The sequence below is a fragment of the Neofelis nebulosa genome, chromosome X (genome assembly GCF_028018385.1).
Source record: "Neofelis nebulosa isolate mNeoNeb1 chromosome X, mNeoNeb1.pri, whole genome shotgun sequence".
Classification (NCBI taxonomy): Eukaryota; Metazoa; Chordata; class Mammalia; order Carnivora; family Felidae; genus Neofelis; species Neofelis nebulosa.
The window spans coordinates 25,461,447-25,474,506 of NC_080800.1; the positions used below are offsets into that span (position 1 = coordinate 25,461,447).

The window sequence follows — 13,060 nt, forward strand, 5'->3', positions numbered from 1 at the left end:
TTTGTGTTTTCGGCAGTAATCACGTTTTTAATGACTTGTGATAGACTTTTGTTTTACGAAACAATAGAAAACCGCCATAGGAACTGTTTAGTAGGCTTTTAGACGTTGTTGAAGCTGCTTAAAATCCATTTAGGTAGGAGGTTATTATTTGTTAAATACTCGTTTTTATACAATGACTTCTGCACAAAAGATTATTCTCAACACCATTACTTGGATGATAACAAATAATCTAAACAGGCAAACATGATGATGATGTAGTAAGTCACAGCTGCTCCATTTATTGAATGAGAGTTTAGGGTTCTGTTTTTGTCTCTCCCCAGAATAGAGAAAATGAAATGCTATTTCTTCAGTCTGCCTTCCAGACATATTTGGAGGGAAGGACGAAGTATGAAATGAAAGGAGGGAGAGAGAGGAGAAGGCAGAAAGAAAGAAGGAGGGAAAGCAAGAAGGGAGGAAGAGCAGGTGAACAGCAGGAAGAGAAGAAGGAAGGGAGGGAGGGAGACCAATTATTTGAAGGTATACTTCTTTAACCACTAATGCTGTTAAATATTACAGGTAGGCTTAATTTAACACGTAATATTTTTCTTACTTCTTATTGGAATTTCAGGGTTCCCACTATGTATACAGAAGTTAGCTTAGATTCATAGAATATCCAAGGAACTGTGCTATCTAGTGTAGCCTCATCGTTGACGTGTGTCAAGAATCTTAAAGCAAGTGCAAAAGGTGAATGTATCAACATTGGACAAATCTACTCTTATTGTCCCTAAGAAGCTGACCACCAATGAAGCTTAATTCGTCTAGAAGAATGCAGTGTAGAATTGTTCAATTTATGTGTATACATTTTGGACCAAAATTTTATATTTTACAAGATTTGGGTTGTTATAAAATGTCACTCTTAAGGACAGTCCTAATATTATATACAATTATTGCAAAAATTTAAAAACTTTAATTCACATTCATAAACCTTGAATTTCAATGGAGAACATTCTTATTAAGATTTCTTTTCTCTTTTGCAACAGTTTTAATGGGATTCTTAGAATGCTTAGGTTTTTTTTGGTCCACTGTCATAAGGAGACCCTCAAATTGTATGTCATCATCAAGTCCTATAACCAATAAAGGGTTTCTGCTCAGGAGAGTCAATGACAGATGTAATCCTCCCTTCCAATCTTAGGAAAGCAGTGTTAGACTTATTCAGATTCTACAGTAAAAGCTTCACTCTTGTCCAAGACAGTTAAATCTTAATGAGGCCCATTAAATTCACACAGAACTTTTCATCTGTCTTTCCAACTACTATCAAAATAATGTTTTCCCCCAGTCTGCTCTGTATCATCAGAAACTCCACTGGAAACAAGGTGTCTAATAGAAACTGCATTAAAAAATCACAAATGTTGAAAGCAGTCTGTGGAAATGGAGAGCATGTGACCATTAAAATGGGACACTGTGGGTTCAGATCTTGGCTTCTATCCTTACTGGCTGTTCGTTTTGGCCAAAATTCTAGATCCTTTCATCGTAGCAAATTGATGGTCAAATGAAATAATGTAACTGCACACCCCAAAATACAGTGTTTGTTTTTTTTATATATACATACACTTATTTTCTACCTTATGTTTATATTCTTATGGCTTAAAAGCCTTAAATTTATGCTGGAAGTTCCAGCTAATGGCAGGCCAACTTAATAGTTGGTGACTGAAATTAAACAAAGGGTGCTATTTTAACTTTACTGATAAATTGAGATAGTACATGGGCTACTTTGTTCTTAATCCCTGAGTAGCTCCTTTGAATACTTATTGCCACTTACCAAAAAAGTTAGTTTCAGGCTCCTTCCTTTGGTAAATATGTGTTCGGTGGTTGCCAACAGCTTCCATATTAAATGAAGTATAATAGTATTAGGAAGCTTTTGCTATGAAATAGTTCTGTAATACCTCAACAGCTAAATGTTTTATAATACATTAGTATTATGTCTGCAGTTCTGCAATTTCTCTGCTATTCTGCATTAAATGGTTTATTCTTTGTCTTTAGAGAAGGACCTCTTAATTTTTAGGCGTTTGGGTGGGGGCAAGAGGCCTTGGCGCTGGTCATTCTTCCGGTGAGTGTTTAGAAGGAGAAAGAGGTTGTTATTCGTTCTTTACATGGAGTCTTTTTTTTTTAATATATGAAATTTATTGTCAAATTGGTTTCCATACAACACCCAGTGCTCATCCCAAAAGTTGCCCTCTTCAATACCCATCACCTACCCTCCCCTCCCTCCCACCCCCCATCAACCCTCTGTTTGTTCTCAGTTTTTAAGTCTCTTATGCTTTGGCTCTCTCCCACTCTAACCTCTTTTTTTTTCCTTCCCCTCCCCCATGGGTTTCTGTTAAGTTTCTCAGGATCCACATAAGAGTGAAACCATATGGTATCTGTCTTTCTCTGTATGGCTTATTTCACTTAGCATCACACTCTCCAGTTCCATCCACGTTGCTACAAAGTGCCAGATTTCATTCTTTCTCATTGCCACGTAGTACTCCATTGTGTATATAAACCCCAATTTATTTATCCATTCATCAGTTGATGGGCATTTACGCTTTTTCCACAATTTGGCTATTGTTGAGAGTGCTGCTATAAACATTGGGGTACAAGTGCCCCTGTGCATCAGCACTCCTGTATCCCTTGGGTAAATTCCTAGCAGTGCTATTGCTGGGTCATAGGGTAGGTCTATTTTTAATTTTTTGAGGAACCTCCACACTGTTTTCCAGAGTGGCTGCACCAGTTTGCATTCCCACCAACAGTGCAAGAGGGTTCCCATTTCTCCACATCCTTTCCAGCATCTGTAGTCTCATGGAGTCTTAATTAATTCTTCTCAGGTGGCCTCTCATCTCTCCCCTGCACCCTGTCATACCTGACCTTTTTGGGTACTAAGCCCACACGGTTTTGTACACCCTCATGGCTTGCTTCTTGGCTGCGGTTTGCTCTATGATAGCTCAGACTACAGTGTCCTCCACTGTTTCATCAATCCCCATGTGTCCAGTAGCTTTTTGTCTTCCAAAAAGTTGAAACCTCTTGTCCAGTTTGGGCTGAAAATATAGTTAATAAGATCACTTTAATTTATGGTTATCACATAGCATGGTTTCTCAACCTTAGCACTCTTGATATCTGGGATGGGATGATTCTCGTGGGGATCTTTCCTATAAATTGTAGGAAGCTAAGCAGCTTCCCTTGTCACATGGCACTCCCTCACAGCAGTTGTGAAACCCCAGCTGAGAACCACTGTCAGAGAGCCATACCAGTGGGTAAATGTGCCAGATTCTGCATCATGAGGAAAAAGCCAAGAAATGCAAATACCTTCTGTATCGAAGTACAGTATAAATAAGCCAACCTAATATAATCTGGAAGGCCATTAAATTGCATTACACTATACTATGGAGATGTAATGTCTTATTGTGATAGTCCAGGCCAAGCAGATAATTATAACTTTTCTGACTTTCAGTAATAACATGACGCCTTTTGTCTACTCCACAATTTTCCTTTAATAAGCATTTCCAAATATCCTGGGATTTATAATTTTCATTTCTTGTAGACCTTTTATCCACTAATAGAAAAAGAAAAAATGATATGCTATGATAGTTTTGTTTATTTCTCCTTGCTAGAGAAGAGATACTTTCCCTCACAGGACATTGCAATTTTTTGGAAAGCACTGTTGTTCCTAGAAGCTAATTGGTGACTGCTAATTTTTTCCTTGCCTGTCAACAGAAGTCAAAAGAGTAGTTGGCATGCTCACCTCCTTGATTATAGCTATTACATCAATCAGCATCCTTTTCTTGGTGTACATCATAATTCCTGTAGATAATTATGTATTGTTTCGGTTTTCTCACCATTGTTTTTTGCTTTAGCTTCGACTACACACAAATTTATTTTAAATGGTTGAAATCAGTCATGCAATCAGTGAGAATTCATCCCCACAACATTTATGCAAAATCCACTGCAGCAATTGTTTTGAAAATAATAATTTTTTAAAATTTATTTATTTAAATTCAAGTTACTTAACATACTGTATAGTATTGGTTTCAGGAATAGAACCCAGTGATTCATCTCTCACACTGAACGCCCAGTGCTCATCCCACCAAGTGCCCTCTTTAATGACCATCACCCATTTAGCCCATCTCCCCACCTACCTTTCCTCCAGCAACTCTCAGTCTGTTCTCTGTATTTAAGAGTCTCTTTTGGTTTTCCCCCCTGTCTCATTTTATTTTATTTTTCCTTCCTTTCCCCTGTGTTCATTTGTTTTGTTGCTTAAATTCTACATATGAGTGAAATCATATGACATTTGTCTTTCTCTGACTTATTTCGCTTAGCATAATATACTCTAGCTCCATCCACATTGTTACAAATGCAAAGATTTCATTCTTTTTGATCACTGGGTAATATTCCGCTGTATATGTGTACCCCCTCTTCTTTATCCATTCATTATTTGATGAACATTTGGGCTCTCTCCATAATTGGGCTATTGTTGATAACACTGCCAGAAATATTGGGGTGCATGTGCCCCTTCGAATCATCATTTTTGTATCCTTTGGATAAATACCTAGTAATGCAATTGATGGGTCATAGGGTAATTCTAAAACACCTTTATTTATTCTACCCATGCTCTCTTTTGTTTGTCCCCCATATTTTTCTCAGCTCATTTGGTAGAATGAGGGTACAGTGAGTGACTGAGTGAGTTCTCAGATCAGCAGGAGTCTGGGTTTGACAAGCAGGGTGGCACACACTGGAAGCAGGGGCTCTAGAGACCATTGCAGAGGGTGGCAAATGAATGGGGAACCTGAACCCTAATATTAGCGCCATAGAAAAATTAACTTTTTCTATGATATTCTTGACTGATCCTATTTTAAAAACAATTATTCAATGAATATAATCTCTTCACTGTTCGTGTTACCTGAGAGGTTTATCAAGAGATTGGAAAGTGATTAAATATAAATTCTATCACTCCTATGTTAGAACAGTACTTCATAATAGATATTTTTTTAAAGAAGAAAAACTAAATTAAATATGATGATATTAAATTTGCCAATTGAACATGTTCCACACATCATTGCACCAAGGGAGGACTGGAGAACTGTTCTTTGTTTTTAAATTATTTTAATGTTTATTATTCAGAATGAGAGACACAGGGCATGAGCAGGGGAGGGGCAAAGAGAGAGGTAGACACAGATTCAGAAGCAGACTCCAGGCTCCGAGCTATAGTAAACACTGAGCCCAATGCAGGGCCTGAACCCACAAACTCTAAGACCATGACCTGAGCCACAGTCAGGCAATCAACCAACTGAGGCACCCAGGTGCCTGTTTTCAAACAGTTCTTAACATCTTGGCTAACCATGGCTCTGATTCTATTAGTCAAAATAAGTTTGGGGGTATATATTTTTTACCTTATGCATTATGTTAAAGCAAAAGGTAGTAGAGATTAGCCAGAATTTATCTCATGATAAATTAATATGGAATTTGCCTGAAATATGAAACTCTTTTAGCCCATTTTCTCAGTCTTTTACGGGGTCAGAAGGAAAAGATGAGTTATCAGTCAGTGGCTTAATTTTTCAAAATTTAAATCAATGATCAATAGTAAAATTTTCTAGCCTCCTTGGATAAAGGGAGGTAACTGAATTGATTTATAAAAGCTTGTTTCTTAATTCCTCTTACCCCTGTAAAACTGCCCCCCATATCGTTAAATGACATTGCCCTTCATGTTTGCTGAAGACCATAAGTGGGGATCCCTAGATTTTCATTCATATTCCACATTAAGTCCATCAGTAAACTTGGTGAATTCTACCTACCAAATAGATACTTAAAGGAAAAAATCCTACCATTTCTGTCACCATCACCAATGTTCCATCACCTCTTTGTGGACTACTTCAATGCCATTCTTACTGGTTTTCCTGCCTCCACTCTGCCTTATTGCCTTCACACTACTCCCTTCTCCTGGACTTGAACACCAAGGTGCCACAGTCATACTTCTGGCATATAAATGCTTCCAGGTGCTCTCTCCGAAATTCTCCAGGGTATTCTTACTATGTTTAGAATAAAACCCAACTCTTTTCCACATTCTACAAGGCTCTGCCTAGCCCATGGCTGTCTCTGAGCTCATTGCCACTCTTTCCATATGTCATTATGGCTGTAATGACCTGGACTACCCCTTAAACATACTAGGCGCATTGCCGTCTCAGGGCCTTTGCACCTGCTCTTCCCTCTGCCCACCATAATCTTCCTTTTGGTATGCACATGGCTCATTTCCTCCCTTCACACAAATCTCTTTCAAATGATCTTCAGAACAAACTTTACTGACATCCCTTTCTAAAATAGCACCTACATTAGTCTTTCTCCTCAGCTGCTTTATTTTTTTAATAATACTTATAACTGCCTGATATTATATTATGCATATATTCATTTACATGTATATTTTCCATCTCCTTCTCTGGAATGCAAGCTCCATGAAAGCAAGGAATTTTGTCTTCCTGCTTCACTGTTATACCCCTCAGTAACTAGAAAAGTGTCTGGCAAACAGGAGATATCTTTAAAATATTTGTTGAATGAATGATTGAACATATTTGTTCTGTTTGCATTATAAGAAACATTGATCATACCATATGAATAAAATATCAAGTATCAAAGCTAGTCAAATGAATTTCTTGATTTTCCTGAATACATGCATTTTGATAGCTATAGTAAGAGTTACATCCTTGAAAGTATTTGCTCTATCACTTTGACATGACTCTTAGATCAAGGTTATCTTGTACATGGTATTCGTTTGTTCATAAACTGCTCTCCCTGCAGTTTTCTGCTCAGTTGCTTTGCCACTCCTCTCTCTTTGAGGCTTCTGAGGCTCCGTGACTCTGTTGTGAGCCACCATAATTGTTTGCAACAGAAAGTAGAAATTTTGCCAATCCCAGTGCATTAGAGATAAGTGAAAAAGAGAGCACCCGTTTGTCCCCAAATGGCTTTACCCAGTACATGTTAATATTTTCTCCTGTCCATTCATTTTTTTCTCACAAGAAACATGGGATTATGTCTGCTTGCTGTAACACTCATAGGCTCTATGCCCCACTGTTACAAAATAACGTTAAAACATTCTAGGCCAAAGAAAGCAGAACTAAAACCCCATTCTGCATCTTTGAAGCTCTGTGGTTAATCCACATTACCTTGACTTGCTAGGAAAATAGGCAATCCTTGGTCAACTCTTTTAAGTTAAAAAAATACATACAGGCAACAAAACAAGACGCATTATAAAACGGGGTATGTTGGCGGGATTGCCACAAAGCATTTTATCATCAGTTTTATCATCAGTTGTTTTATCATCAGTTGTATAAATCTGTGAATATTATTTTGTAATCAGTTCGGTTGATAGATTTAAATGGGGTCAAAAAGAAATTCCTTTTGAGTATAGCACTAAGCACAGTGTATCATATATATGCTCTCATCTCTCACATTCTTAAATCTATGTCTCATTGATCTCTTTCTTTCTAATAGAGTCTTACTATTGAAAAGTACTTCATAAATGCTCTTGAAATTGACTTATAGAGTTATAGTATGATTATTTACCTGCTTGTAAGCTCTGTCAAGGTTAAAAGCTGTGTTTTGTTTACCTTTGAGGGTTTTTTTTTTGCAATCTTAGTACATTACTTGCATATTTAAAAGTCTTCAAAATGGTTTTGTTGAATTGTGTTTTTGAAGATAGGTCAGTTCTCCTGTTATGGAAGCTAATGTAGGAAATATTAATGGTGCTTAAATTCAGGATCTAAGGGCCTTTTGAGCCATTAACTAAACATCCAGTTCATCATTTTACAAATAAAAATATTTTTTTATCAGACTATAGAGAATGTCAAATGCTGTTGTCCCAAACTTTGATGGGTATTATTAGAGCAGATTTATTTTCCATCTACTATAGTCAGGCACTTAGGGCACCTGGATGTTTCAGTCAGTTAAGTGTCTAACTCTTGCTTTCAGCTCAGGTCATGATCTCACGTTTCATGGGTTCGAGTCCCATGTCGAGCTCTGCGCTGACAGTGTGGAGCCTGCTTGAGATTCTCTCTCCCCTGTCTCTCTGCCCCTACCCAACTCACGCTTTCTCTATCTCAAAATAAATAAACTTAAGAAAAATAAAATATAATCAGGCACTTAATCTGTTATCCTATTTAACCTTCACACCAAGCCATAAAGGAAAATTATTTATGTCACATTCTGTATATAAGGAGACTGAGACTCAGAGAGTTTAAATAACTTCTATAACTATCCAAATCAACAAGGCAGAGTCAGGAATTATTAGGCCCATATCTCCCTGAAAGCTAAGTGTATTATCTTTCTTACTCTACCATAATGCTTCTAAGAAACAAAGCGGTGAAGGCACCAATTAAAATACACTCTGAAAATTATCTGACTTTGAAAATTTTTTTTTCAACGTTTTTTATTTATTTTGGGGACAGAGAGAGACAGATTATGAACGGGGGAGGGGCAGAGAGAGAGGGAGACACAGAATCGGAAACAGGCTCCAGGCTCCGAGCCGTCAGCCCAGAGCCTGACGCGGGGCTCGAACTCACGGACCGCGAGATCGTGACCTGGCTGAAGTCGGACGCTTAACCGACTGCGCCACCCAGGCGCCCCTGACTTTGAAAATTTTTGTGGTAGGATGATTATAGGTATCCAGGAAGTATTGAGTATTCTCAGTAGTATTTGAGGGATTAATATTTGAGGAACTAAAATTAAATTTTGGATGAGTTATTGGTCAACAGAGAAAGACATGCTCATCTTAAATATCTTCACATTTCTCAGGGCGCCCAGGTGGCTCAGTTGGTTGAGTGTCTGACTCCTGATTTCGGCTTAGGTCATGATCTCACAGTTCATGGGATGGAGCACAGAGCCTGCTTGAGATTCTCTCCCTCTCTCTCTGCCCCTTCCCCACTTGTGCATGCTCTCTCTCTCTCTCTAAAATAAATATTTTTAATATCTTAGCCTTTCTTTCCTGTAAGAACATTAAAATAACCATATTTTTTAATTTTTTTAATGTTTATTTATTTGAGAGAGAGAGAGAGAGAGAGAGAGAGAGAGAGAACGAGTGGGGGAGGGGCAGAGACAGAGGAAGACACAGAATCTGAAGCAGGCTCCAGGCTCTGAGCTGCCAGCACAGAGTCCGACGCGGGGCTCGAACTCACAAACCACGAGATAGATCGTGACCTGAGCAAAAGTCAGATGCTTAACCAACTGAGCCACCCAGGTGCCCCTCCTGTAAGAACATTAGAAAAACTCAAGAATAGTGGCCACATGAACCTGGTCTTTTGTTACTTTTCTTTTTGGAAGCCAGGACCCTATTTTTTACTATTTGATAACTCAAATATACATGAAATGGGAAAAAAGGGAGAGACTGTATCCCTTCATGATTAGTTAGGGAACCTTAACATAGATAAAGAATCAATCCTATGCACAATTTCATATATACTCACTTCTCAAAGTTTCTCTCTAACTGACAGCAAAACAAATGTCCTTAAAATTCCTCTTTTCTCTGCAGAACAGTTTTGTCAATTGGGACGTCTTAATAATTGGGAGAGACCTGTAAGAGAGGTTTGGTTTTATTTTAAATAACTATATCAGCTTTACTGTTTTCCATTGATAGGGTGTTCTGAAGCATAAAATGAGGGCTTGAAAATACTTCTGGTGGTGGATACATAGAAATATTTTCATGCATAATTAGCAGAAAAGCTTTTCTACTGTAAGGTTGTAAGGTTTTATTTAGGTGGTAAAATATGATTAGGATTTAAAATCAACCTGTACTTCATGTCACTACTGTCAGGCTTTCTGTGGTTTTTTTCTATGATGTCACTTTAGTGGGTGTGTCGTGTCTTTGGGTGGGGGGGCAGGTAGAAAAAGAGAAGGAAAGACAGTGTTCCGAGAGGCAAGTTGTTTTCTTGACAATAAAATGTCAGTTGGTCTATTCATGGTCTGATGCTAATTAGTTTGGGGTTTTTTTATTGTGAGTAATTTGAATTTCCTTGCGGTCTCACCTTTACCTGTGAAGAAATTAAGAAGGCTTTGTGTTTGTGTGGGTTCCTTTTGTTTGGCTATTAACATTCCTGCATTTGTTTGTGAGTCCTGTCTTCTCTCCATTCAATTCGACTAATATTCATCATAAGGTGTCGAAAACATTCTCGTAATGGATGATTCAGCCTATGTCCTTTATTGGTGGCAGCAAAATTGGTCACTCTCAAATGAATGCTGAGCTGAGCTACATCTTTGCTGTAACAGTCACTTCTTTTCACAGTTATTTTGCCATTGTGTCAGACCTATAGTTCAGCTGTTGTACTATCTGGTAGTTTCCATTCACTTTTAACAAAGATAGGTGAATCATACTAGAAGCATGTGTAACTGATAAATAAACTGTCATAGCGTAGTATCAAAACATGACACACCAGACTATACAGTAAGAGTGTTCTGCTCTCAGTTGAGGTTACTTAGCTGCACGTTTTTGCTCTCTTAACAGATTGCTCACACCTTGAGGCGAAACCTGCACAGAGCCATAGCACTCGCTTGACAGAATATTCCAGGAGCAAGTCACAAAGAATTGGGAGGCAGAGATCTAGCGAGGACTCTAGCTTCCATGTTCTTTTCACACCCCAGATCGTGCATCTCTAAAACAAGGGGGTTGAGTCAGCCCAGATTTTTAATTACTTTTAACTTCTGATTATTGTAAAATACAAGGGCAGGAACCAGAGATATCCCAAAACCCCATCACAATGCCTACCACATTATAGTGTCCATATGTATCAGTTGAAATGAATTGATTTTTTTGGGGGGGTGGGATGAAAACCTTAGGTGAAATACTGGTGTATATATAAGATGACTAAAAGCAAAACTACTTTTGGGGGAGAGGGGTACAGCAAGTCAAGCCACACAGAACACCCTTTATCTCAATCTTCACTTCTCCTGCCCGGAGGGGCACTATGGGAATCGCAGGGCTTTAGGGAACACAATTTAAAAATCAAAGGATTTAATAAGCATATGATTTTCTCTGGCTCCAACATTCTTTGATTCCTCTGGTAACTTGGAATCATCACACAGGGAGTAATATGAAAGGTCTTAAAAGATGTCACATTATGCCACAGGGTGGGTGGTGGGTTGAGGTAGAGAACCTCAAAGCCATTTTACATTTCTGAAATAATGTGCTGCATTTTGATTTTTATTATCTTTCTCCACAGTTTTTTTCTCTTACTGGAAATCAGTGTGGGATGTGTTTGAACAGAGAACATTTCTCTCAGCTGCTTTCTGTAACAAACTGTTGGGTTGTCTACTTGTAACTGCATAATCACAAAATTTTATAAATTGACTTAACTTACTGAATAAGCCAGCTATTTTGATACCATAGTTGCTTTTGAAGTTCACTGAAATTATCTGATAACCCCGAGCCTAAGAAATGTGGCTTTTGACCTATTAATGGTCAACTATTTTGCCAACATTTAGTGAATAGCCTGCTTATTTAGCTGGTCGGGGAATAAAAATTGGTTAATTTCACTTTAGGCAAGAAATAAGAGTAGGGTTAATCAGAGATGTCAAATCTTTGAGATGAATTTCAGAGTGATTTATGTCATCCCATTACCCCAACTTTCCTTTCCCCTTCATTCCCATTCCTGTGTTAAAGGCTAAGGAAGGTCAATGAATAATGCATTCAATTAGTTGCAAATAAAAGGTATTGATCTTATGTGAGGGTGGTCTCCCAAACCAAGACTCTTAAAACTCATCCCTGTTTTTCTGCGTTGGGGGGTGCATGATTCACTTGCACTGACTGTGTTTTCTGTTAAAGAGAGATGAAGGTGAGCTGCCAAAGCAGATTGAATTCTTGAATCCTCTGGCGATGAGGACACATAGCCAACTCCAGGCACCGCTGTCTAGATCAGCCTTCCTGTTATCACCCAAACTGGCATGTCCTCCTGGCAAGGAAGGAATAAAGCCCTCGAAGTGAAAACATTTTAGTTCAGCAACCCTTAATTGATCATTTCTGTACTTGTTACAGAGTGGAAGTTGCAGCGACAGTTTTCAAGGGACCTGGGAGATTCAATAAGAGAGGGTAGGGAGGGAGGCTTAATGAAGGAGAACTGCCTGTTTGTCTAAATTCCAGACAGTCTAGTTTAGCGAGGAATGAAGTCTGCAATGGGAAAACCTATCTTCAAGATGCTTAATAGTACACTCTTAGATCCATAGGCTGATAATTAATAAATCAATGAGAGTGCAGAGCAGAAATGTGTGGAAGCTGAAAAATCAAAGAGAGTATATCATGCAAATTAGCAACAAATACTACAAAATGTAATGGATAATAGTAATAAGGGGTTTTGAGTAAATGGAAGGTACCATTTCAAATATTATCTTGATGAATGTTTATGTGCATGTTTGAGTGTGCAGCTTGTACTTGTACTAATTGAATGCCACATTGCTATCCCATTTAGAGACTGTGTGTGTAAGAAATACTTAATCTAATTCGTAAGTTATGGGTATGAGGCAGTGTGATCCAGGGTATGGAAACTTGGAAAGGGATTAAGAAGAACAAGACATTATGTCCCCCAAATCGTTGAAATGCACAATACAGATATCATGTGTAGCTTTAATTAACACAGGAAAAACATGGGGTACCCTTTAAAACAGAAAACAAGGTGCAAATGGAAAAATTTGATGAAGCACAGTCATATGTTCTTAAGGACTGGCCAATCCTGATTCGGACTTCAACAGTCATGTGACTGTCAATTTGGAAATGTTATATTTGACTTGTGTACAATCTAATAGCTTTTCAGCTCGCCTGAAGGTACTACCTGCAATATGTAAGTCATTACCTGGTAGAATGCTTTGACACACTACTGTGAGAATGAAAAATATTTGGGAAAATAAATTGTGTTCTATCATTCAGCTCATGCAGCATAACTATAAGTCTGTATCGTTATTATTGTTTTTCAGCCCCTCTGACTGATAAGCCACCCAAGCTTTTGTATCCTGTGGAAAGTAAACTGACAATTCAGGAGACTCAGCTGGGTGAGTAATTCCTTAATTCCAGTTAATACAC

At 38.2% G+C, this 13,060-nt stretch overlaps 1 protein-coding gene across 1 annotated transcript in view; it reads left to right on the forward strand.

The window, feature by feature from the left end:
• Positions 1-13,060, forward strand: part of IL1RAPL1 (interleukin 1 receptor accessory protein like 1) — a 1,366,342-nt gene that overhangs the window by 1,040,576 nt on the left and 312,706 nt on the right. The window contains exon 6 of the mRNA XM_058713829.1: positions 12,955-13,029. Within this exon, the coding sequence (XP_058569812.1) occupies positions 12,955-13,029 (75 nt within the window). The remainder of the gene's footprint in view (positions 1-12,954; positions 13,030-13,060) is intronic.